At 37.6% G+C, this 26505-nt stretch overlaps 1 protein-coding gene and 1 long non-coding RNA gene across 6 annotated transcripts in view; one reads left to right on the top strand and one right to left on the bottom strand.

Moving 5' to 3' along the window:
- The window catches only part of nck1b (NCK adaptor protein 1b), a 45613-nt gene that overhangs the window by 12248 nt on the left and 6860 nt on the right, over positions 1-26505 (bottom strand). The window contains exons 2-3 of one of the 2 annotated variants that reach the window (XM_057323418.1): positions 14237-14288; positions 12476-12719 (exon numbers count right to left, since the gene is read on the bottom strand). In XM_057323418.1, the coding sequence (XP_057179401.1) occupies positions 12476-12701 (226 nt within the window). In that variant the 5' untranslated portion in view covers positions 12702-12719; positions 14237-14288. Of the gene's footprint in view, positions 1-600; positions 740-12475; positions 12720-14236; positions 14289-26505 lie in introns of those variants that run through there. The other variant, XM_057323419.1, reaches the window with a different exon arrangement.
- Positions 7718-10605, top strand: LOC130547459 (uncharacterized). 4 transcript variants are annotated; one of them, XR_008961883.1, is made up of 7 exons: positions 7718-7953; positions 8410-8434; positions 8541-8600; positions 8798-8921; positions 9006-9072; positions 9529-9697; positions 10114-10605. It is a non-coding gene; the product is annotated as an uncharacterized LOC130547459 (long non-coding RNA). The 4 variants fall into 4 exon arrangements; XR_008961881.1 differs by having other exon boundaries at positions 7865-7953; positions 9006-9036; positions 10114-10603; XR_008961882.1 differs by lacking the exon at positions 8410-8434 and having other exon boundaries at positions 7873-7953; positions 9006-9036; positions 10114-10602.

Genomic DNA, 26505 nt, shown 5'->3' with positions numbered 1-26505 from the left:
AACCAGAGAAAAACAAGAGAAGAACAAACTATTAAAGGAGGATTGTGTTGGGCAAGAAAATTCCATCTGAGTGTAACAGGAGAGCTTATGTGCACAAGAAATACTAGAATTCTTTACACTGTGATGATTGCAGTGTGTGTGTGTGTGTGTGTGTGTGTGTGCGTGTGTGTGTGTGTGTGTGTGTGTGTGTGCGTGTGTGTGTGTGTGTGTGTGTGTGAGTGCGTGCGTGTGTGTGTGTGAAGTGCAATTACAGGCTTTTCAGAGCTCTGCCCGCCCAGCTGCTCGACTAACAGACAGTGGAAAAAAGACTTCCCAAGCCAAGTATCAAGATTTCCAAGCAATGTTGGTACTCTTGTTCGGTTTGAAAACAGAGAAAAACTGAAGTGAGAAAACAAAGCATCGAACAGTGTGTGTGTGCGTGTGTGTGTGCGCGAGTGTGGGGTGGGGGGTTACAGACAAACTCTCACTCAGCTCAGACTGGGAAAAACTATTCAAACTTTCCTAATCCCATAACTAAGAACTTTCTTTCAGCAAAACCCTTCAGCACTAACTTTCGACATTTTGTCACACAGAAATAGGAAGAAAAGCAGCTAAACTTACGGAAGAAATGTTTGAAGAGGTTGGCCATATCCATTTTGGGCTCCCCCGGCAACTCGGCACTTCCCTCTGCAGCTGTGCAGCTATTCCATGTGAAACACCCACCCGCGAGTCCACTGCTCCCTGCCTGAACAACAATCGAGCTGCCTGACCATGTGACCAGTGTGAGCCAATCAAAGTTAATCCCTCCTATAGTGCGAGTGACCCCCACCCCTCACTCTCCCATTAACACATAGCTTACTCATGGCGACTATGGTGACTAAGTAGGCAACACTGACTGCCCAATATCTGCTTTTTTTTCTCTTTTCATTGACAATAGCCTGGAAACAGGAACCCAAAAAAACCTTCCAGGGCCACATTTTTTACCACATTTTTGATGGTAGTACCATATTATTTTTTTCAAATGCAGTTATGAAGAATCATGGGATAAATTGTAATATCTTGCCATTACTATACGAGATTACAACCGTTTCATGCTACAACTACATAAACGAAAGTTACTGCTCACGTGCACTTTTGTGATCCCCAACTGAATTTCCAGTACACATTCAAAAACAATAGAGTGCCTGTAGATTATTTCTGATAACAATCAAAAGAAACCGAGAAGAAAAGTTACTTGGCTAAACTTGTCTAAACTTGTCTCTCCAATATTTAAAATTTAGACTGCGATACCAAACTCAACTGCATGATGTCAATGTACCATACAGTTTCTTTAGAGGGGTGGTGCAACGGTGTTTCATGCATTCTGACTTCTTTACAATGTTAAACGTGCTGTCTTCTCATGCTTAACATGGTCAACTTGTCAAAAAACGAGTTGGGCGTATTACGTAGTATTTCTGTGCTCGATACACTCCCCCAGCGATCGTACAGGTTTCGGAAAGTTTTTTTCGAACATATAAAACTGTTTCGTAAAAAAATTTCTTAGTCCCTTATTGGACAATTCTCCCAGAAAAGCACGCGGCAGCAAGGAGAGCAGGAGAAGGAGCATGCGCAGACGTCACTTTCACGTGTGTGCAGGAGAGAGAGAGAGAGAGAGAAAGAGAGAGAGAGAGAGCATACGTTCGCGAAGTTCAGGTGTTTGTTTGTTCACTGCATTTGGGTGATGAATGTTATATAAACGGTGGATATAACGCTGGATTTGGAGATGGTTTGAAACTGATATATGGAGCCGTCCCAGCGCTAAAAGATGCCGGACATGAACCGCGGTGAGTACTCTACAAACTAAATACTCTTCGAAGATACGAAGTATGCAATACTACACTATAGGAATAGGATTAATATGAGATTGGCAGAAACCGCGTGTGTTACGGCCGCTTTAAATGCGACAAAACAACGGGACCCATTCAACAAATTGTTTATTTAATAAAATGAACATACAACAAAATTCAACAAATCGTGTATTTAATACAATTATTATACAGTAAAATAATAATACAAATTAATATTAACAGGGCTCTAGAGTGCGACCAATTTGGTCGCACATGCGACTTGATTTCTCAATGGTGCGACTAAGAAAAATCTGAGGTCGCACCAGTGCGACCAGCCGGTCGAGGGAGAAAAAAAGTCTCTGCGACTCTGAAAGTCTCCCTGTGATTCAACAACAGACACACCTTAGGCCCATATCGTGGTCTAAACCAATCAGAGATAGTGAAGGGCGGACCGCCCCTCGGATTGGCCGTGGTCCAGATTTTCCTGTAAGTGTGTGTACCAGAGGTCGTGTTAACCGAAAATTCTCTGTCATTGACAAAAAATGTTTACCAGTGACGGAAAAATCTGAAGGCCGTTCGTCCGTCCGTCAGCTATTTTGACGGATTACAATGATGGCAATTTGTAACTCCCCGTTTCCCTTCATTAGAGCGTGATATGCTCGCGAAGGGACGTGCGTGTTTTCACCTGTCATTGTTACTGACTATACATATGTGAAGCGATCTGGGAAAACCCGTCGGATGTCGCGCTGGGACGTGGGAAAGACAGTTCACCTATCAAAGTAAACTACATAACATGAAGAATGAAGGAGTATCAAATTCACATTTCCCGCCAGTCCTGTGTAAACTATGGCATGCAAAGTTTTTTTTCATACAATGTTTTCGTGAGATGACAGAGCTCCCCGTCTGCAGCACCGGGAGTTATCCGATCGCAAAACATACAAGGGATGATCAAAAGTCCAGACACTACGCACATGATAAACAAGGTAAAACTTGCTTCACTGCTTATTAGTTGTTGTCCGTAATGTTTGCGAGTTTCCTTGTGTAGTGATAATGGCAGAGCTCTCGTTCTTTAAGTGTGCCCGCACCATTTTCCTTACTTTCGTTTCATTCAAACGGTTTTGTATAGTATTTTTAGACTTCAACACTGGGAAATGTTTTTTTTATTTAATTGTTATTAGAGTAAGTCTTTTACTACTCTAAAGTGACTTTTACTTGTGATACTGGACTGTTGTGCTTTTATTTTCATCACTTTAAACCCGTTTTTCTCCAAATTCCGTTCCTGAAAATCCTAGCGCTTCAGCCGACCTCAGCCATAACTTTTGTTACATACGTACAATGAGCAAAATAAAAACTGATTTGAAAAGGGCTTGGTATCAAAAACGGTAATATATAAATTTGCACCATGTGTTGGGTTTTCCCAGATCGAATCACATATGAACATAAACATTAAAACATTAAATATATAGATGAATATAAACAACAACGGCTTTATTGGGCATTCAGTTGTATTAAAATACAACAAGTTCCGAGACGCAAGTACAGCGTGATGACGTCACGAACATACTAATTACCACCTAACGCCACCTTGCACCATAGTGACGGGTAATAATNACTCAGACCGGCCCGTCTGGCACCAACAACCATGCCACGCTCAAAATTGCTTAAATCACCTTTCTTTCCCATTCTGACATTCAGTTTGGAGTTCAGGAGATTGTCTTGACCAGGACCACACCCCTAAATGCATTGAAGCAACTGCCATGTGATTGGTTGATTAGATAATTGCATTAATGAGAAATTGAACAGGTGTTCCTAATAATCCTTTAGGTGAGTGTAGATGAATATAAACAACAACGGCTTTATTGGGCATTCAGTTGTATTAATATACAACAAGTTCCGAGACGCAAGTACATCGTGATGACGTCACGAACATACTAATTACCACCTAACGCCACCTTGCACCATAGTGACGGGTAATAATAGATTATGACGGATTTTTGACGAGCCTGTCAGTCAAAATGACGGACAATAAAAAAGTCTAGAGCAACCTATGGTGTGTTCATGTGAAAATGCGTGTGCTGCAGTCAGACAGAGAGGGGAGGAGCCTGTAGGCCCGTCAGTTAAACAGAGTAGATGTAGCCGCGGATGATGAGAGAAGATGAAAAGAACGATTGACAACTTTTTCGTGAATAATGTCAAGTCCTGATCGGTCCGAAAATCATAAGCAATGCTCTGACACGGAGCCATCAACCTCCCAGGTTATGTCAAGCCCTGGTCCATTTATTTTGAGATGTTTTAAGTTTCAGTTCAGTAAAGCACTTTAAGCACCAACACTTTTTCAGTAAGTTACCTTTCTTGTAGAATTGTGCTTCAAATAAATAACTTTATGTTGACCATATTGTTAGTTAATCATTTACAAGTCAATTTTGCCTATATGGACAGCGATTTAAAAAGAAATGAACTGGTAAAACTGCGGTGGTAAATGTGATGTGGTCGAAAATTTGGGTGCACCTAACTTTTGTGCTGGTGCACCTAAGAAAAAAAGTTAGGCGCACCAGTGCAACCAGTGCAAAAAGTTAGTCTAGAGCCCTGATTAACATAAATAAAATAAAATATATATAGCCTAACACAAACCGGAAGTTAACTGGGACGCGGGCGCGTCCGATGAAACGGTCTATACACTGCTTCTATTGAAATTACTTCTTATCAATAAGTACCACATTTTTGTTTAAAGTTTAAAAAATTTGAATGACAGAGTAAATGACAGAATTTTAATTTCTGGTTGAACTATTGGTTTAATATGGAAAAGCAAATAAAAAATTAAAAGGAAATTTGGGTAATGGACACTTTCGCTTTTAGCTAAACGACACCAATATCTTGAGTTTGGTCTGATACCAGTCCCTGGCATTTCTATATTGCTAATAAACTGATACTGAAACAACAAATAAAGGTTTAGAATAAAAAAACTAGAGGTTTCAATAAACTGAATTAGGGGGTGACCCTGAATAGTCGAAGATTTGATGCTTCGATAGGAGGAGCCTGATTCGACTACCAATCTTACAGTCGTGTTCTGGGGATACTGTCATTTTGGTTATATGGGCAGTGGCATGAACTGTGCCGCCAAAAATATTATTTATGATGTAAAGAAATGGGGCATTATTAGGGTTGGGTACCGAAACCCCCGGCGCATATGAGCGCGATGTCTGGCTATGACCCAGCGCAGGAACGCGTCTCTCCGTGTCTTCTGTGCTGTGAGACTGGTAAAGAGAAGCAGCAGATGACTCACAAATGAATGTGTACACCGTTTCCGTTTTTTTACTATCGGTCGACTATAGGCAAGACGTGACAATTCTGATTCGACTTTGTAAATCCTTAAGTCGAGTACACCCCTAAACTTAATTATTTAAAGGTCCAGTGTATCATTTTTTGGAGGATGTATTGACAGAAATGCAATTTAATATACATAACTATGTCTTCAGAGGTGCATAAAGACCTTGCATAATGAAGCGTTGTGTTTTTATTACCTTAGAATGAGCTATTTCAAGCTACATATACCGCAGGTCCTCTTGCATGGAGTGCACCATGTTGTTTCTACATTAGCCCTAAACGGACAAACTTAAAATATAAATAACATAAAAATATAATTCACACCTTATGCATGTACATGGGTCAAAGACGAAAAAGGGTTTAAGCATAAAACAATAAGTGTAATACTGCTTTAAATTGTTGTTGTTAAAAAAAATGAAAAAGTTTTCTGTTTAATTTAATTTAATTTTTGCTTTTGTTTTTCTGAGGAAAAATAAATATCTTACATTTTCCCCTGATTTACAGAAGGTGCCCACTAAAATGTCATTCAGTGTAACAATCTTGTCAGGCATATTTACAACAAAAATCTATTTATGACATATTAAAAGACTAATTACTTCCACTCCAAATGCTACTTAGTTGTAATTTTACTTTTTTTTTATTTGCCACTATCCTAGGTTTTGCCCATTTGTCAATAAGAATTTGTTACTCATTTAAAGCACAATAAAATGTAATATGCTCCCTTATTCTTTTATATATTTTAATATGTATAAGTCAAAATAAGCATATTGTTTGAATTCGTACATAGCCTAAATATTGTGTTACACTCAATGACAATATAACATTATTTCAACCAAATTTTGACATTTTATTCTCCAAAAACTTAGTTGAAACCATAATGTAGACATTTTACTTACATTTAATATGCTTTCTATGGACATAAAATCACTTTTGTAAATTTCTTTTGATGGGGACATCTTAACGTCTTTGACCCACATAACTTTTTGCCATCCTATATACACTGACAATTGGAACTCTTGAAGAATTATTTGTAATTATGAATTATAAAGAAAAATCATGCAGTAAAAACCCCTACTCTTTATATTCTGTGTTGTATGTATTTAGTGGCCTATATGCTGTGATCAAATTTAGGTCACACAGTTTTCACACTATGTATCTGTTGTGGTTCCTTTAGCTTCCGAACTTGTTCTCCACAGATCAGATAAAATATCAGGTACAGAAATTTGCAAAATGATGAAAACGTTATGTGTTGTGTAGCTGTAGTTTATCATTAGCTGCAACGAAGCATCATACACATCTTTCCTAACATCTTTCCGACGTCCAAAATAATAGGAGAATATGTTCCATTTGAAAATTCAACACTAAGGCATTTTTGCAAATACATAGGCTAGTATACTATCTAACATTTAAGGGGGGTAATAATCATATGATTATGAATAGGGTGTAACTTGCATAGGGTGTGCTAACTTTGAAAGCAATTTTTATCTAAAGGCTTCATTCCAGTATTTGAGCTTTGTGATTTATTCACGTTAGTGCGTCTTTAATTATATGTTCTCCCAACCCAGTTTATTGTATATAAATGTAATAAAGTTTCTCTGTTTCTGTGCTGAGAGTCCCACACATCCAGAAAAAAACACCACAAGATTACACTAATTTAAAGATTAAAGAGAACATCTTGCTTGTACTGTTTGCATCAAACAGAAAAAAATCCCTGAAAAACATCTAATATATAATAAATGAAAACCCTGAATTTAAGAAATTAAATAGGACACTTGTGGAAAACGTGAAAGCATATAGTAAAGTAAAATGCTTAATTTTAATTTAACTCCGACTGACAAGCATTTCCAAGTGACTGTGCTCAATGGCTCAAGGGTCCTGGATGTCCTTAGGTGTGTTAAGCATGCGAGCATGTGGTCTAGCCTGGACAGGAAAACGATGATCTTATCTTTCAAATCTGCTCGGTTTCTGTCTTCCTTATCTTCTGACACTACCCCTCACATTCCAGTCACAAACACTTCCTTTAACGAACATCTGAAATCCTCAAAGACATTTGAGACAAAACATGGAGAGAACTAATAGCCTGCTTTATTCCTTCCTAGTTGAAGAGTATTTCCGCTTCTCCAGGAATATTTTGACAATATTTTAAACCGCAAATTTGATATAAATATATATTGCAATTTGCAAAAAGTAAATCATATTCCCCTCATAACCACCATGCGCAAAGTTTTAGATTTGCAATTCTCATACTATGTTTTACATAGTAATTCTGAAGTACTACACTGTAAGAAATTGCTGTAATTTTTACAGTAAATTTTTACAATAGACTACTGTACTTTGAAAATTACTGTGCTACTGTAATTTGCTATGAATTGTGGGAGCATGCTAAACAACCGATGTAAATTTTACAGTCAGCCTGTATGTCTACAAAAGGCCTACTGTATTTTTTTAAAATGCTAATATGTAGCAAATGCTACAGGACAACATTTTTGTAATGACACATTGTTTTATTTAATGTATTTATTTGTATATTTAAAAAGTCAACTGTGGCACTAGTTTTAAAATAAGTTTGGTACTTTACAATAACACAAACGCTATACTCAACTGTAATGAATGCAGTCTTTAAAATGAATTGTAAACTTGCAGATTTTGATAACGTACACATATACTGGTTTAATGTTTAATGTAAAGAAAACAAATTTGGACAATATCTGCGTAGCACAGTTCGCGCAATGTCATGACGTCATCAGCAGTGGACATGGACATTTCACGCGCTGCACATGCACATTGCGACTACCGAAGGTGGACCGAGTGGGGATGTGAAGTGGTGAGTAATGTATAGCCCAGTACCTCTGTTAAATCGTGAACGAGTAATATTTTTATTTTGTCACATTGCAAAACTAGATTGTCCGTCTAATTTGGTTTCTACTCTGAATTTATTATTAGGTGAGTCTAGCACATAATTTGATGTAGTTAGTGCGTGTTAGTTCGATGAACATGCTGGAACGAGTTTTCTTTGTGTTTTTGTTTTGTTTTAAGTTCACTTGTAAGCGTGCATGGTGTTCATATGTGTACTTGAGCTCGTTAGAAAGTTGCCATTCACATGCAGGTTTGTGTCATCCTGTTTAACATGTTTAAGTGACCTGTCAGTTCTGTAATAACGAGAGCAGTACACTCACGAGTTTTGTGCATCATTTGAAACTAATTCGCAATTTCAATGTGGTGTGCCAGACTGGCAACATGTTTTCTTTGTTTTATTTAAGTCCCACATATAACGTTACAGATGTATGTCACAGTGACCGTCACAGGTTTGATTAGGACTCTTCTCTAAGGCACAGATATGTGATAAAACATTAAAATGCGGCGTGTAAAGTTCAAGGTGGGACCCTAACACAGTTTCCGTTTCATTTGAAGAGCCATATTCAATCAGGACTGGAGATCCAGTGCCCTTTTGGTCGCAATAGGACATTTAAGGTAAGATCTACATTCGCATCACATCTGTCACGGACACACAAAAAGTGCTCTGTAGACCATTTGAAAGAGCCTGCCATGGCCATGAAAACTGATGTTGTGTCTGAAAGCGATAGGTCAGAGGTTGCTGAGCTAAATTTTTCCGAAATTGTTGATGAATCTCTTTTTGTAAGAAATTTAACCTTCTATGTTTTTTCTAGAAAAGCCAACAAACAATGAGGTGTGTGCCGTTCTGTCAGGGAAATTCTCTGGTCCTGTTTGTCCTGCACCTCTTAATGGCCCATTTTAAAGAAAAAACCTGAGTCCCTTCTAATTGAAGCTGTTGTAAGTAATATTTATTTTTTATGTGCTATATATATAAAATATATAATTTTTAATGCAAAATTTGAATTTGTTTACTTATTTTAGGTAGCAGCAACTGCAGCCGACATGGAAAGAGGTGAATTACCGGATTCACCCACACTGATAATCCAAGGTAATTTGATTTGAGTCCATGTAAACATTATACAAACTATTCTTTGCTTTCTACTGTAATCACCAGTATCTCATATTTTGTAGTATTATCATTTTTAGTTTACATGAGGCACCCACACTGCAAGAAAGGGCTTATCCATTTGTAAGTAAAAGGATCTGCCAGTGGGGCAAGTAAAATAATCCAAAAAGAAGATTATTTTACTTATCCCACTGGCTAATCATTTTCCTTGTTTTGAGCAAATGCACTTAATTTAGATTTTCCCCCTTGAAACAAGACTTAATAATATCTTGTGTCATTTTTCTTATCTAGTTAATGCATCTTCATTTAAGAATTTTTATATATTTTGACTGGAAAAAACAGAATTACTCCGTAAAATAAGCTCTTTTTTTTTGCAGGCCATGAACCATACTTTTACAACCCTTATTAATCTAAGTTTACTCTTTCATATTTTTCTAGGTGAATTGATGACCCCAAGCAAATGGATGATGTCAGTTGAAAGGAAAGTTATCCTGGGACCATGTTCAGGGGCATTTGTTGAGGGTCTGGCAGCATTGTTTGTGACCCATTACAACTTAAACCTGGCTTCTCAGTATGAAGCTGCATGCACGCTCAAATTTATTCAAAGGTAAGTCAGAGCATAAACTCTTAACCAATATTTATTGTTTACTTGCAAATGACGTCTAGGTTTTCCAGTTAGAATGCTTTATCAGGATTAGATATGTAGGGCTGGAGCAACACACGTTGTCACATTGATTACGCACCGTTTATCCATAAATCCCTGTCATGTTTCACACCAAACTCTAGAGCAGATGCTAATAACTAATATGGCAGTGCTGCTACAAGCCTGCAAATTTCAGGACCTAAAACTGCATTTTTAATAAACCCAGTCTGTATAAAAGTAACTGCACTGGACACCAAAAAAGCAGCATATACTAAAAGAATAAAATACAAAACTTGCCAGACAAAGAAGTGTCATTTTAAAGAGTCACCCAAAAATAAAAAGACAAGTAGGTAACTAGATGTTCTGGTTGTTTTTCACAGAGGAATTGTGGGCATCAATCCCGAAACTGGATCTAAAGTTGCTGCTGTAAAGCGAGTAAAAAAATGCATGGAATGAACCCACATGCACACTGCTACTGAAACGAATGGACTTTGAATGGCTTGCCATTTAAAAAGAAGAATTCCAATGAAATTGAAATAAGAGATGCTGGCCAGATTTTCCAGGTTAATGTACATGCAACATCTTGCCTTTTTATGAATAAGCAATTTAAAGGTAGGCACAATTCAGACCATTTCTCATGTTTAAAGACATATTTTGCAATTTGCATTTTTCCTAAGGCTAAAGCCTTTTATTTATTGTGTAATCTTCACTGTTGTGAAAGGAAGCATTCTTGTATTTTTAGGGCCTTTCATTTATTTCGCAATCTCTTATTTCGCTTAATGTTCATATTTATTGTACAATAAATGCATTTTGCTACATCTATGAAATCCTGTTATTTTAAAAGTTTTATTGTTCATGTTACATTAAATTAACACATCTAAACACTACAGAAATGTACAGCAAAGGTTTTTTTACATAAATGTACTAGCAGTGAAAAATCTTAACTGTAGTTAATTTAGTGAATCGAATTTCACACCAAATGCTATAATTCACTATACAAGTATAGCAGTCCATATAAATTCACAGTTGCCCCTGTACACTTTAACTGTAATTTTACAGTGACAGCTGTAAAAAAGTACATATTTTCACATGTATATATACAGAAATATGCTGTATTTTTACAGGGAAACTGTAGTTAATGATTTACAGTACTCTTGTAAAAATTTACAGTTGTTGCTGTAAATTTTACAGTCAATTTTTTTACAGTGTACTTTCTTGACAGTAATGCGTTAAATTTGTCCAACTATTACGGTAAAAAGTACTATATATAAAGGTAGTACAACTACTACCAGCTTAACATATAAACATAAACTGTATATATAATTATGAGATATATAATATACTTACAATAATGACAATGGGATGGGAGTCTGCCATATTAAAATATAATCACAATGGTTTTTTGGTTTACATTTTATGGTAAAATATAGTTTAATATTTTACGGCAAATTATAACGAAGCAAATTTGAAAAGCCACAATAAATAAAAACAGAAGGTCGGTCTTAGTCGAAACAGTTATCTTACAGTCCTTGCTTTTAGTATATATGCAAACCAAAACAAACGCAAAAAGCAACAAACAAAATTGAAGTGCTCAAACACAAACCTTGCATACAAAGAATATTTACCATACCTGATAAGTAATGAAGATATGTGATTACGGTTACAAGTTACAAATTGTAACAAGCAGTCGGACCGAAAGTTGTCACATGAAGGTAACTCTGGCTAAATAACATTATCTTCCTGTGTATCGCAGCACCAAGCATGACTGTGGTCAAAAGCAGATCTTCTAAGGAAATGACAAAGAAAACTGCCCTACATACTAAACCGCACATATTACCCAATTAGAAACATATCTAACACAACTCTGCTTATACAGAAGTAAATCTGCATATTTGCCCACAAACAATTTAGCTTTTTAGTGCGACCAGAACAAGTGGGACCATAAAAGTAACTTGTAACTAAGCCATATAATAAACCATACAGCAGTTTCAAGGGAGGAACAATGGCACGTTATCAATCACGATCAGTCACTAAACTGTATATCACACTGATCTATTAAATAGCATCTTGGAGATGCACAACATGTTGCAGATCAAGAACCAATGAAATTTGCATCGTTTCCTTCCTCCTTCACCATATATGGCATTGAGCGTGCTGCGCTTCCTGTTGCATGCAAGCAAATCAGACATCACATCTATCAAAAATACATCAAGATTTGGACAAGCATCATTCTGATGTCTTCTAAACTCAAATCTTATGCCTTCAGACTCTAAAGAGTTTGAATGCAGCGGTGTAATGAAATAAGATTAACCTCATTTTGCAAAAAGCCTCCCAATATTCACATGCTGCATTTATGCACTGTATTTACCACATTAATCTTGCCGCAATCATTATAGCATCAAATGCAAATCTTGCGACTCTCCAAAACAAGACCCACGTTTTTTGGGACCTTTTTAGACCCTGAGAACTAGAGATGAATACAATGCACTGCTTAACTGTTAATAATAACTGTTAATCAATGAACACTATCAGTTTAAATAGCAACTCTCTGCTGCTCACCACATCTATAGCAGAAGAGAAACAAATGAAGCGCATTTGATGCGATATAAAAATATTAAAGCATAGAGCGCTAAAAGATCATCACCATAAATGTCCCCAAGTGTGCGTATGTACAGCTCTGTGGTGTTGACACGCTACTCATTTAAAACTATAACTTGAGTAAATCAGAAGTTGTTTCTTTACCTAAAGTGTCTTTGAGGTTCTTGACAATCGAGGCTTTTCTGGCACTGTTCTTCCTCTCTACATAGTTGGATGGCACAAAGCCCGTCTTGTTGGTTGCGTTGCGAACCCGCCACCAGGACTTGGAGTCGTCTAGAAGCCAGAGACGTTCGTTCTTCTTAATGTCCAGCTCTTGGTCCTGCTGGGCCATATAATCAAACTTGGCGATGACAATCACCTCTTCCGTCATCTTGGATTTGACTCGACACTGCAGAGGACAATAATTCATTGGAAGTTACACAGTGGAACAGGCTTTTCTTGAGCAAATTATCTTTTTGATATATAAAGTCTTTCCAATGTCCAATTTCAAGATCAAATTGGTCTTTTGGAAAACCAACAGAAGGTCTTCAACTGAACGGTCCTAACATATTCTGACGTGCGCATGGAGACGGGAACAAATACAAATCGTAATCAAAACTACATAGCATCCTGATGTTGAACTGTATAACTAATGATACATGATAAACCTAAAATGACAAGTCTGTATTACAACAACAACAAATCAGAGACCAAACACGTAAACTAAGGACTATGGATGTGACCAGGTTGCGTTCTCAAGAAAAGAGCGATACCGACTGACCTAAAGGGCACAGGACAACAAACCTGTCAAAATGAATTATCATCTTCCTTCACCTTCTCCAGAACATATTCAGAAGAAAACATAAGTGACCTACTTTTAAAATATACTATTAGAACAGATTTGTAGGATACAGTGTGTTTGACAATATGAATAAGTTAAAAGATCATGTTTTCATGAAATTTAATTTACACAAAGAAAGAGATCACATTCACATCCAAATGGCAAGTTATCTCTATGCAGCAGACCCCACACTATAAGTTACTTAAAGGGATAGTTCAGCCCAAAATAAGAATTTAGTCAGCATTTATTCACCGTCCTGCAATTCATATCATGAATATGACTCTGTGGAACACAAAAATATATATTTTGTGAAATGTCTCAGTGGTTTTGTGTTCATACAATGGAAGTCAGTGGGGGCCAGTGTAGTTTGGTTAACAACATTCTTCAAAATATCTTCTTTTGTGTTCTGGAGAAGAAAGAAACTCAGGCTTGTAATGACATGAGGATGAATAAAAAGAATTCACAAACTAAACAAAGAACTTCTTAAATTGCTTAGAACACATCAAATGCACATGGAAACATACATCATTCACTTCAATTGTCTGGACAGATGCTAAATAGATAAGGTGTTTGTGTTACATTCATCAAACCCTACGGACATCATTTTGCAAGTACAGTGTGAATGCTGTACCTGGTCTTATGAATGCTAAAAATATAGCTTCAAAAAGTATGAAAGTGGTTGACAAGCAAGAAAGTGACTGCAGTGACAAGTCCTGTCATTAACACTGCTGGTTAAATTACACAAGCTGACAAAGTCAAACTCCCTTAAGCAATCCCCTAGCAACTCCTAGGAAACTGCTCAGAACATCATAGCAACTGCTTAGCAACCACACATCAAAGCCTTAGGAAACACCTAGACCACTTCAGGAATATATATACATAAAACTGTAATTGCCTAGCAACCTGTAACAAGATCAGAACACAGCATAGCAACACCCTATCAACCAACCAGAAAATCCTGCTAATTATGCATTGTAAATTTTCAAATGTCAAGTTAAAGTTTGTCCTAAAGAATGTTTTGATTTTAGTTCCTACATAAAATATTCTGCACACAAAAAAATTAAACAATTATTTGAAGTGCTTACCTGTGATGCATCAAAGCTGTGGGAATCTGAGTTGAGATGCCCTAAGGTTGACCTGAAAAAAAAACATTTGAAAGATTATTTTACCTTATTTATGCCTAAAAAACATGGAAACACACCAAAATGACCAAAGGGAGAAACAATGAAACGCATCTCCCGCTTAAGTCGTCTGGCATGTAACACAGGCGACGGTGATGTTGGGCACGCCCTCAAACACACGTAGAGAGAATGTGCTACTGTTTACCTGCCAAAGACAATCATCTTCCCAGCGATTGTGTGTCATTTGGCTAAATAAATAACGATGACCATTGTTTTAGTCCTCAACGAGACGCCTGCCAAAAGAAAGTTTATAGTCAAATGATCTCTGTACAGTCAAAGCGAGAGATCACTTCCTCTAGAATGACAGCCAGCGATTGTCTATTGTCCAAATATCAGGAAGATTGGGGGGAAGAGCCAGATCCAGAAGTAGGGCGCAAAACAGTGAAAGCAGGACATGCCGATGCAATTGAACTGCATGACAGCGGATACGGAGTGTGTGGGTAAAATAAACAGAGATTTTTAAAAAGGGCATCTGTGGTTCTCCATCTATGCCGTCTCCAGATGTCCATTCAAGCGGATAATAACGTTTTCATGCCTTTAAGAGCAACAAAAGCACAGAGGACAAAATCTGGATGAGCCTGTCATAATTTTGAATACTTTTTATGGGCTTATATTTGTTGGTCATGATTTAACGTGTGATTTAATGCCTTTGAATGCTTTTCCAGGCTTCTCAAGGACCCACAGTACACCGAAGGGTGAAGAGTTATTGTTAGGGTTAGGTATCTTTTAATTTGATTGATTCCGATTTCAATAGCGCTTATTGATTCCGATTCTTATCAATTACCAGTTTCGATTCCACAGTTGAAGTAAATCATTTAGATATCAACCTGTATGGTCATTTAGCCTGATTATTGACTGGTTTACAAAAATATACATTTGTGAGCACCGTTTTTGCTATATACACTTATTACACGGCTCATTTGAATGCTTGATTCTGATTGGCCAGTCGCGACATTTCAAGGGTTGTTACTTTCAATTATTACACGGCTCATTTGAATGCTTGATTCTGATTGGCCAGCCGCGACATTCCAAGGGTTGTTACTCAAAACTAATAACACCCTGTAACCCGGATGCTGCAAATCATTTTGAGAGGGGCAGTTTAATATTTATAATTCATTTTTGTGTAATATGTCTTTTAATGACATATATGACATTATATATTAGTGGTGGGCGATACTGTAAAATTTAGTATCGATCCAATACCAAGTAAATGTAGGGCCAGTATTGCCGATTTCGATACCGATACCAATACTTTTTACTTTTAAAAAGCATTCATTTGAACTTACATTTACTTTCCTGTAGTTGAAATGTCATGATTTATCAGGTGAATGCATCATTAATATGCTAAATCTGAATACATTTTCATGACCACTAAAATATTTTGTGATTTGTGCTCTTAATGTGCCTGTAAGCTAATTCATCATGTAGATGTTAAAACACTGGACGTCATTTAAACCAAATAAATCTATTTATTTACTTACTTATTCCTGTAATCGAATTTGCAAACATGAACTTTGCATCAAATTATTACTGGAAAATAGTAACAATAACAGATTAACAGAACAGAAAAACGATATATAACAAAACAATTTCTCGTTATCCCAGTACTACTTCTCTAGCTTTAAAAAAAAACAAAGTGGACAAAATTATTACTCAAGAACAAAGACTTTAAAACTGCTTTTCTGTTTTTGTTCAGTGTTATGTTTAGACAAAATAATAGAACAAATTAACATGTTTCCCTTTCATTACACTTTTTTAAGTGAATTTATAAACAAAGTGCACACAATTGTTTGAGACACAAAGTAAATAAAGTGCTTAAATAATAAAGTACTTTCAATCTTTGGCTTTTTACCCGCAAAGTATGGAGCGACAATTGTGCCTAAACTTAAACAAATCCAGCGTTTTGCAAACAAACGCAACCTTTTTTGCAAAAGAAACTAAACTCTGAAACAAACAGAAAGCGTTTTACAAATACATAACGCAATTCGAGAGAAAATGCAAAGGTGTAACATATAAATGTACTGTGTTTAAGTCTCACCTTTTTATGAGATTCTCTCAGCTTGATATTCTCACAGATGTGATCGTGCAATTTTCTCACAAATGTGACGTCCAGATTTTCTCACAAATGTGACCGTGCAGATTTTCTCACAAATGTGACGTGCAGATTTTCTCACAAATGTGACGTCCAGATTTTCTCACAAATGTGACGTCCAGATTTTCTCACAAATGTGACCGTGCAGATTTTCTCACAAATGTGACGTTGCAGATTTTCTCACAAATGTGACCGTCCAGATTTTCTCACAAATGTGACCGTCCAGATTTTCTCACAAATGTGACCATGCAGATTTTCTCACAAATGTGACCATGCAGATTTTCTCACAAATGTGACCGTGCAGATTTTCACACAAATGTGATCGTCCAGATTTTCTCACAAACGTGATCGTCCAGATTTTCTCACAAATGTGACCGTCCAGATTTTCTCACAAATGTGACCATGCAGATTTTCTCACAAATGTGACCGTGCAGATTTTCACACAAATGCATGTGCAACAGCAGGTGGTGCTATTGGGAATTAGTTTCTATAGGAAGAAGCCATGAACATTTCCTTGCGTGCCACCCTTGCCAGTGCCAGAAACTGAATTAATTTCATTCATCAAGTTTCATTCAGTTAGTCTCATGAAATTTATTGAAACTGTTAATAATAATCAGTTGCTGTTCTTAATAATAAATAATGAATTATGCATTGGTTTTAATATACAAAACGTATTATCTCATAAAAAGGTGAGACTTAAACATAGTACATTTATATGTTACACCTTTGCATTTTCTCTCGAATTGCATTATGTAGGCTATTTGTAAAACGCTTTCTGTTTGTTTCAGAGTTTAGTTTCTTTTGCAAAAAAGGTTGCATTTGTTTGCAAAACGCTGGATTTGTTTGTTAAATTTAGGCACAATTTTTCGCTCCATAGCAAAGGCCCACTGCCATACATCGCAGTTCGCAGTGTTTTTATTGACCGAGGTGAAAAAACTCCACACGATGCTCCTTTTCTTTTCGCCGGCTGCAGCAGCGTCTGCGTTCTTGCGCTTGGCGCTGCTGAGTCACGTGATAGCGGACTACAAAACACAGCAGGGCAGGGAGGAGCAACGTGTGCAAAACTAGGTGTATGGGAAATAGTTTTTCTTCATTATACAATTATTAGCTACATTAGTAAATAAATAAAATCAGTAGTAAAAACTAAAAACACATTAGTATCGATATTTTTATGTTAGGATCGATCCTTTTCGATACAACCTCAGTATCGATACTTCAGGATCGATCCGCCCACCACTATTATATATACAAAAGATTAAACCAATTTGCCTATTCGTGACGTTTGAACGTCGTTTCTTACTTTACTCGTTTTCCTTACTTTCTTACTTCTTACTATTGTATAAAGATCTCTAACAACACTGCAAAGCATACAAAACGTTATACATCACGCTAAATACTATTTATTTGTGAGTCGCTATTGATACAAGACAAACGTGTACCAATGCAGCTTTCATGAAGAATAATCACTAAAAGCCTTCAGGTCTCGCGGGTTGTTTGAGAGATGCGCGCGCCCAGAGAGTCAGAGCACAAAATACTAAACGGAGTTCTCTTACACACCTTCTTACTCTGAAACGGACATATTAACACAAAATAAGCTAAAAATTCCCATATTAACAAGAAACCTTGTAAAGGTATTCAGTTTCGTGACCAAACAGTTGGGAAACAAAACACGTGTTCCAGTATATTGCGCGAGCTCTTAAAGGGGCAGCAGCATAATAAAGATCTCTGTTTATAATGTTCATCAAACAACAACGGACGGGCCCCAAAACACTCACTGATATTAAAGGAATTGTGTTCTCTTATAGGAGTCGTTCACAACAAATAAAGGAAGAAATTAGCTTTAAGAAAGATGTGCTTTAAATATGGTAAAGTGTTGAAAGAGAGTTTACATATACAATAAAAATAATTCAATCATAAACAATGATTTGTATTAATTTCTAATTGATTTATTAATGTATTAAATACATTTTAATTTTAAGTTTTAGTGATTCTTTTTTCTTACCTCACCCCACGACTCTGGTGCTATCAAATTAAGGGCTGGTGCCACCAACTGAATAACTTGGTAGCACCAGTGCCACCTCTCTCAAGTGTTAGTCTAGAGCCCTGCTTTCTTGTAGAATTGTGCTTCAAATAAAGAACTTTATGTTGACCAGATTGTTAGTTAATCATTTACAAGCCAATATTGCCTATATGGACAGCGATTAAAAAAAAAAAAAAAAATAAAAAAAAAAATTAAATGCGATGCGGTCGAAAATTTGGGTGCACCTAACTTTTGTGCTGGTGCACCTAAGAAAAAAAGTTAGGCGCACCAGTGCAACCAGTGCAAAAAGTTAGTCTAGAGCCCTGAAATGGTTTCATTTCATTTGACATTTTTATTTGTCTGGAATGATAAACTAGCCTGCGAAGCAAACAAAGTCTGTCATGTGGAATTAGGAATTTCAAATCATTAGCAGCTTCACTCATTAGATTAATGAACATCGGGAGGTAAAGTTAACAACAGTGTCCAGAGCCAGACAGAGAGACACTCCCCAACTCCAGCAGACAATGCCAACAGCCCGTTAACTCCCACTGCATAGCTGGAGCTCACGGCCAGAAAACACAATGAGAAGACCAATCGTACATCACACTCTAATCTACCAGATCCTCCATCTCTGTACCAACAGTCTTTTGATCACTGCTATTCCCTTCAGATAACCTTTCTTCTGTCATCTGTCCATGTCTAAAAAAAAACATGCAGCATTCGTTCATGTTGACGTGTTCAAAAGCTCAAGAAAACCTGCATTCGGAGTAAACTATTATGCTATTGCTATCCCCATTAGTTCTGTAGTATGTGTACTGTGCATGTATGCATAGTATATGGACGATTTGTCTGGCCTACTATATTTACCAAAATGTTTGCCGAAACTAAAGAACACCAAGCAAAATCTGAAGTGCTCTAGAGTTAACCAAAACGAATATTGACCTAATTCTTATTTCCATTAGCCTGTTAAATTTTCCCGAAAATCTGATTAAAAAACAATTCAAAACTGTTTTTAATTTATCAAGATATTTTCCATTTCCACATTTCACTGAAATACATTTAAAGGGATAGTTCACCCAAAAATGAAAATTCTATCATGAATTACTCACTCCCTAGTTTTTCCAAAACTGTATACATTTCTTTGTTTGGCTGAACACAGAGAAGAATGGTTGTAATTTGGAAGAATGCTTGTAACCAAACAGTTCTTGGCCACCACTGAATACCATAGTAGGAAAAATGACAACGATGGTCAAAAGTGACCCAGAACTGTTTGCTGTCCTACATTCTTCAAAATATCTTCTTCTGTGTTTAACAGGAAAAAAGTAAGTTTTCCTACTATGGTAGTCAATGAGGTCCAAGAACTGTTTGGTTACAAGCATTCTTCTAAATATCTTTCTCTGTGTCCATCATAACAAAGAAATGTATACATGTTTACATATATACCTAACCCTAGCCCCTAACCCTAACATATTTGGACAGAATTTTCATTTTTGGGTGACTGTTCCTTTAACAACACATTGTTTATGATGCAAAATGTGAACTCCCACATATTAAAAAGGATAAGTACACGAATCAATGTTGTTTTTTTTGTTATTTGCTCATTACTCATTACTCATAAAGTATGTCAAAATTTGATTGCATTTGGGAAATGGATATTTAGAAGAAACAATGAGCGCTAGATGAGTCATATTTTCTTTAATTTGTCCCAAAAATTAAAGACGTATGCATAAAGGCCCTAAATACGACACAAGATGCCATAGTTGTTACTTATGAATGGGGAAATGCAATGCTCAATAAGGCTGTTTAAGCAACGGAAGTCCCGCCTACCAGTAAAAAGAGCCAATCATCAATCACTAAAGACTGATGACTGTTTTTCATGAAATATTGCAGCGTTTATTGTAAATAGTTTATCAATGAGAGTCGTTCTCACAAAAAATCGTGTGCCCTCATAATCTTTAGTTAATATCAGAAAATGCAATTCGGTCCAGTTTATGACTATCCATCTTAGATGATGCATGTTAGACGGCTTGGGCGGAGCATCCGTTAACTCCTCCCCTTCAACTGTCAGTCTGCTGCCAGTTCCATTTCAAAATGCATCGGCTGTTTTTATACATCCAATCAAATTGCAGAGAAAGACGAAAGCCATGGCCACTATTTTTCTCATCAAAATTCCATTTCACTCGGAAATGCGTCAAAATACGGAACTAAAACCGATCGCAACTTCCGGTTCACAGACTTTAAGAAACAATTTATGGTACAGTTGAAGTCAGGTTTAATCCATGGTGGGAAATGTTGTTAAACTTGAGTCAAGTCTTACATCGTGGATTCAAGTGGAGGCGTCAATCCAATAATGCATTGATTTTCAAGATATCTGTCTTTTCCCATTCGATTAGAGAGGACATCGGATTTTGAATGACTGAAATAGCTGCCCATAGGTGACGCAAACATGGCCGCCATGTGGACTTTTTGGCTTACAGTACATACAGTACATACAATAGAGAAGCAGTTTGCGACAAGCAGTCACATCTTAGCTCCTTTTACGCTGTCTTCTTACAAAGAAAAACTCATTATGAATTTCTTGTGCCGCCTGCATCTGTGCTCCACATCTGTAGTCTCGAGATGAGAGCTAAAACGAGTCGAGAAGAAATGTTATCCTCCTCCCCCATCTGTCATTCAGCCCCAAATTCTGTTGCCCCAGAAACCCTTTCACTTCGACATTTGAGTTGGGCAGAACATGCAAACACGCAGCACAGATGCATTTGGTTTGTCCCGAAGTTTCCTCACAATGTTAATCTCATTCTTTCAGCATGCAAATCAAGTCTTAAAACTCTTAAATCTCTTCCCTCATGATAAGAATCTATCTTACACTGAGACACCCCAAAAGACAGAGGTGAAAAGGACACTGAGTTACATGAGCAAACATCATGCATGACAGCTCACCACTGAACAATCTGACTGGCTCAGTTATGTGTACAATACGTTACATTTAACAGGTGCACTGAAACAAAGCAAACCTCCTAGCATACTTCATTTTGACCAGGCAACATCACATTTTGCATTCATGTAGAGACCGCAATCCCAGAATGCATTGCATCAATCAACCAAAAATCCTTCTTAAATCAAGTCTAGCATTCAAAACAGTTTTAGAGTTTTGAACTATGTAGGGCATTTCAAATGAGTCATTATAAGGCTTCATTACAGTTAGGCAGCTGTCTATGTAGGCAGTAGATGGTTAAATAAATAGGTTTTTGCACATAGCCATGGTTTCACAGACCAAACCAAAGCGAGATTTGTGGGTGACAAGTCCCTTTGTTTAAGGGTGGAACAGACACACATAGATATAAATAACTAGAGTCCGCATTCAAGCGCTCCAGGCACATAGACGTGTCGGCCATCTTGGAACGGTCCACTGACGTCACTCACAGCTGACTAGAATGCCCCAACACTGCGCTGCGCAGCCATGGCTGTGAAAATCACGGCATTGTTGTCATGTGTTGGTGTAGCAGATATAATGTTTGAGTTTACACAACAATAAATATGTTTTCATAATCATACACAGACAGTCAGCATGATTTAGAGTGTTAACGAACCGGCTCGCACCGTTCCAACATCGCGGATGACCTACATATAGCGTCCCATAGAAACAGATGCTAATGCGACATCTAGTTATTTATATCTATGAGGAACACTATGTAATTTGCAAAGCAAAATGTCCCACCTTATCTGTAAAGCTCAAGCTTCTTAACAAGGTGTCCTATTTAAAGCCGGGGTAACCGATTTCCGAGTTACGCTTTAGACAACTGAGTCGGGCCGAGTACCAAAACAACCTCATTTAATAAACACTTTTGATAACCTCATTTGATAAACACCGCAAAAAGGCAGATGTAAGTGTTCAAATAAATATTAATGCGCATATGCAACATTAACTACGGTACTACGATACTACCATTTCAAAAATAGAGAGGCATCGCGGGTATTTTGAAGCTTTAGCATCGCGATGCTACCGTAGCACCGGTACACCGTGCAACCCTACCTCGTAGCCAATCAGCAGTAAGGTGCACAGTGCACAGGACGGACATTAGCCGAGCACTGACGAAAGCAAAAGATGGGGGTAGGGGTGTGTTTGTTTTGGTGATTTGAACATCAACAACGGCTAAGAGAAATCAGACACCCCGCCTTTAAGGCATGGAGAACAATCCAGTAATGTTCTCTATTCTTCATATTCCCGCTGAACAAAGCAAAACGCCGGTTGGTTAACAGGCAATCTTTTCCTTTGACCTCTAAGTATTCACCACCCCTCTGAAAATGTGTTACAAACCGGCACATTAAAAAAAAAACAGTGCTCGCAAACCAAAACAAATGAGATCTACAGCTGCCTTGCCAATGCTGCAACCCTCGCCGCAAGAAAGCTACACCGAACACACAATGCTGCAGTCTTAAGGTGCACAACTTCCTCTTTGTATTGTCTAACCGAGGTGAGAGGGTGATAAAGTCGCTTACCACTTCCGCTGCATTTCTGCTGCACTGTTTCAGCCTGCAACAAGGGCCTGACAGCACTACTGTGATTGCATCACGAGTGACAAGACAGCCGAAGGCGCCCACCCTGAAGATCAGACGGGTTGGGAAGCTTTAAAGTGTCCTCTAAGACCTAAGGGGATGGCAGGGGAGGGATGGGTAATGATGAATGAAAGAAAGCAGGACTGATGGTGCTTTAATTACCATGTGTTGTGTGATGGCACATTTCACGGTGTGACACGTTTGCTTTTCGTGCGCGTTTTACACACAGTATATTGGTGTATCGATATAGATACATAATGTGAGGTGTTTTGTATTAAAATATGTCCTGACACAATTCTGTTCATGGCTGATTGATGAGGCTCATGTGGGAGACGCAGCAGTAGTTGAGGGGCGGCACAGACACGATGACCCAATGCTACTGACAAACAGCTCAGATCACAGGGCTCTTCTGCCTGCTGGAATGCAATCTGTGCGTTTTCCCTTCCAGGTCTGCTTCACTTCTATTGACACATCATCACACACACTTACACCCTCTAAAATGGGAGATTGTTACAGTGAAATATATCGTTAGTGTGAAATAAAATGACTTATTCTGTGAAATAGATTTTCGGTCATTCCGCCCACCCCTACATGACCTGAAAACATAATGACCTAAATATGCAAATGGCGTCTACAGTCATTATCTTGACAATAGGAATTGTTTAGTATCTTCAATTGTGCTAAACTTTGATAAAAGTAGGGTTAGGACTATTGTACACTGCAAACTTTGGACAATGTCCAGAGATATGCGAGCTTGTGTTTAAGACCAATCCATCCTCTTTAAAGAAGGCCGGGTATCAGGTACCCCATATCGCCATTAATGATGATGGCAGTATCACATCAGAGCAGCTGAACACACAAAACCCGATCATCCAAAGTCATTTATGCGACACTAATGTTGATGTGAGATTTAGAGGTGAAATCCCAGCCTGTTGATTTAGGCAGAAGACAAATGGAGTGGACTTACGTAAATGTGTGAAAAGAGACAGCCATGCGTCTATGAAAGGATATACTATAGTTTATTAAAGTGACAGTTCACCCAAATATGAAAATTCTGTCATCGTTCACTCCCCTTCCGATTTTTCCAAACCTGTACCCCACTTACTGCCATAGTAGGGAAAATAAATACTACAGGAGTCAATGGGGGACGAGATCTGCTAGGTTACTGACATTCTTCCAAATATCTTCCTTTGTGTTTAGCAGAACAAAGAAATTTATACAAGTTAGGAACAATCTGAGGGTGAGTAAATGACAGAATTTTCATTTTTGGGTGAACTATCACTTTAAGGCTTATATAGGACAACTGCGTAAGAGAGGAAAATGGTTCTCTTTTGAAACAGATTTTAACATCTTTTGGCCATAAACAGAGACAGACTCCCTTAGGGTTCATTATAAAACCTTCCTTTGACATTTTCCATAAAAAGGCACTCACGACTAGACTTATGATCAACTATACGGCCTGTGGTGGCTTTGGATAGTTATTACAAAATATATTCACATTTGTATTTATAACCTTAATTACATCTGGAAGCCGAGCACCAATAAAGCCATGAAAAATTATAAAGTAAACAAAGGTTTTGGCAGCTTTTACATATCTCAATATGGAGTCATTTTGAGACCCAGTGTATTGAACCACGTGCTAACAGCAGGACCATAATTTAACCACCCATTTCCCCACAAGGCATAATAAAAGTGAGTTATACTTATAGCTGTTTAACCACAGAACTTACTAGGTAAATATTTGTCCCCGTCTCTCTCATTAGTCTAGTCTAACCTGAAAAAAAATAAGTTTGGTAGACACTGCATTTTATTGTAGCCAAGAACCGCCCACTTAGATTGTAAGAGACCCCCTTGGATGACAAAAGTCATATAATATTTGACTGAGATACATCTGGAATCTGAGGGTGTAGCAGGTCGCTGCTAAGAAGAAACAGGTTTGTTTTAATGCTCTTTTTTTTCTTACTGCTGTAATGATGATGTGGATAGTAGATGAACCCGAAAGCTGAAATTCTAAGCTTTACATAGATACCAAACTTGAGTGGATAACTCCCAAAGAGTGGGCAGCAGCGAGTGAAGTTTGTAGGCGTGTTTCCAGCCATGTTTATTCGTCATTTTGCTGCATTCACTCACAGAAATAAAGTTTTGATATGTTTACAGTAAGAAATGTATAAAATATCTTCATGGAACAAGATATGTACTTAATACCCTAATGATTTTTGACGTAAAAGAAAAATTTAGAATTTTAACCCATACAATCAATGTATTTTTGACCATCGCCGCAAATATACTCATGCAATTTATGATTGGTTTTGTGGTCCAGGGTCAGATTTGACCGACATGTTGTTTTATATGCATCCATGTGCTACATTTGCCAGCATTTAGTATCCCAGAACACACTACACTACTACTGTATCCCACAATGCAATGCACTTGATTTGATCTTTCATTGCGAGTGTGACAAATGCAGCAAAAGAGCTCTTACAATTTCATAAACATATTTTCTTGATATAGTATTCGAAAGACAGATGTAAACACCAAGAGACCCAGAAAGAAACCTCACAAAATCCAGCCAATCAGATTGTAGGATGCAATATTGTTGGAGCTCTTGTCATCTTGGTTCATAATATGCATCAGATGGAACGACAACAGTCTTTGGACAGCCTCCAAAAATGCTCAATGTCATCCTCCATATGTAAACCACACATACAGCACATCTGGAAAGCCAGGACCTTTAAAAAGAGACAGTGATATCCAGCGTGTTGTATTTCAGATAGCAGTCCCATGAGTCCCGACACAATATGACTTAGAAGAGGGACATATTGCAGTAAATACTCTGAAGCGAATTTTGAGACAGGGTAAGAGAAAGAAAGTCAATATGAACACAGAACACCTGTTTCTCTGGCCTATTTACAGATTCAGGTCAAAATGCTCAATTTTTTTCTCTCCCGCTCAAACATGCAGGTGTTTAAAGGTGAGATGTGTCATTTCCAGGGTGATTTTGCACGTGGCCTGAAAAAAACACATAAGATTAAAGGTAAAGCACGTTTATGTTTTTGAAACACACAGGACTCTAGACTGTGACTAAAATCGCTGCAAATGCGATCTTTTTTTATAACGTGCGAGGTAAAATTTCACAGGGCCACATTGGTGCGAGTTGCCCCTCCAAAGATTTATTTGAACATTTAATGTGATTTATGAGTGGTGAATGACGCGCTTGTGATAAGTGCAGGAAAGCGCAAGCAGAGAGCTTGTGCAATCCATCTGTCTCCAAATTAAAGTGTGCGTTTGACTTCATTTGGTGTCGAGCATACCAAAAGGCATAAAAGTATTGCGGGACAGACTCTTCTCGATATGCTTTTAAAACGCTCTGACGGAACACTGATGTCATATTCCGATCGTTCTGCACGGCACAGTTTCTGAACTGTCTCTCTCCCTCGCACATTTATCAAAAGCAAGGTCGGAAGACAGAATCCACGTTTCACGTGACGCATTCGGAGAATATGT

Source organism: Triplophysa rosa, linkage group LG23 (genome assembly GCF_024868665.1).
Source record: "Triplophysa rosa linkage group LG23, Trosa_1v2, whole genome shotgun sequence".
In the NCBI taxonomy this organism is placed as follows: Eukaryota; Metazoa; Chordata; class Actinopteri; order Cypriniformes; family Nemacheilidae; genus Triplophysa; species Triplophysa rosa.
The sequence above is the reverse complement of the archived record's forward strand: the minus strand, read 5'-3'. Positions and strand labels throughout refer to the sequence as shown.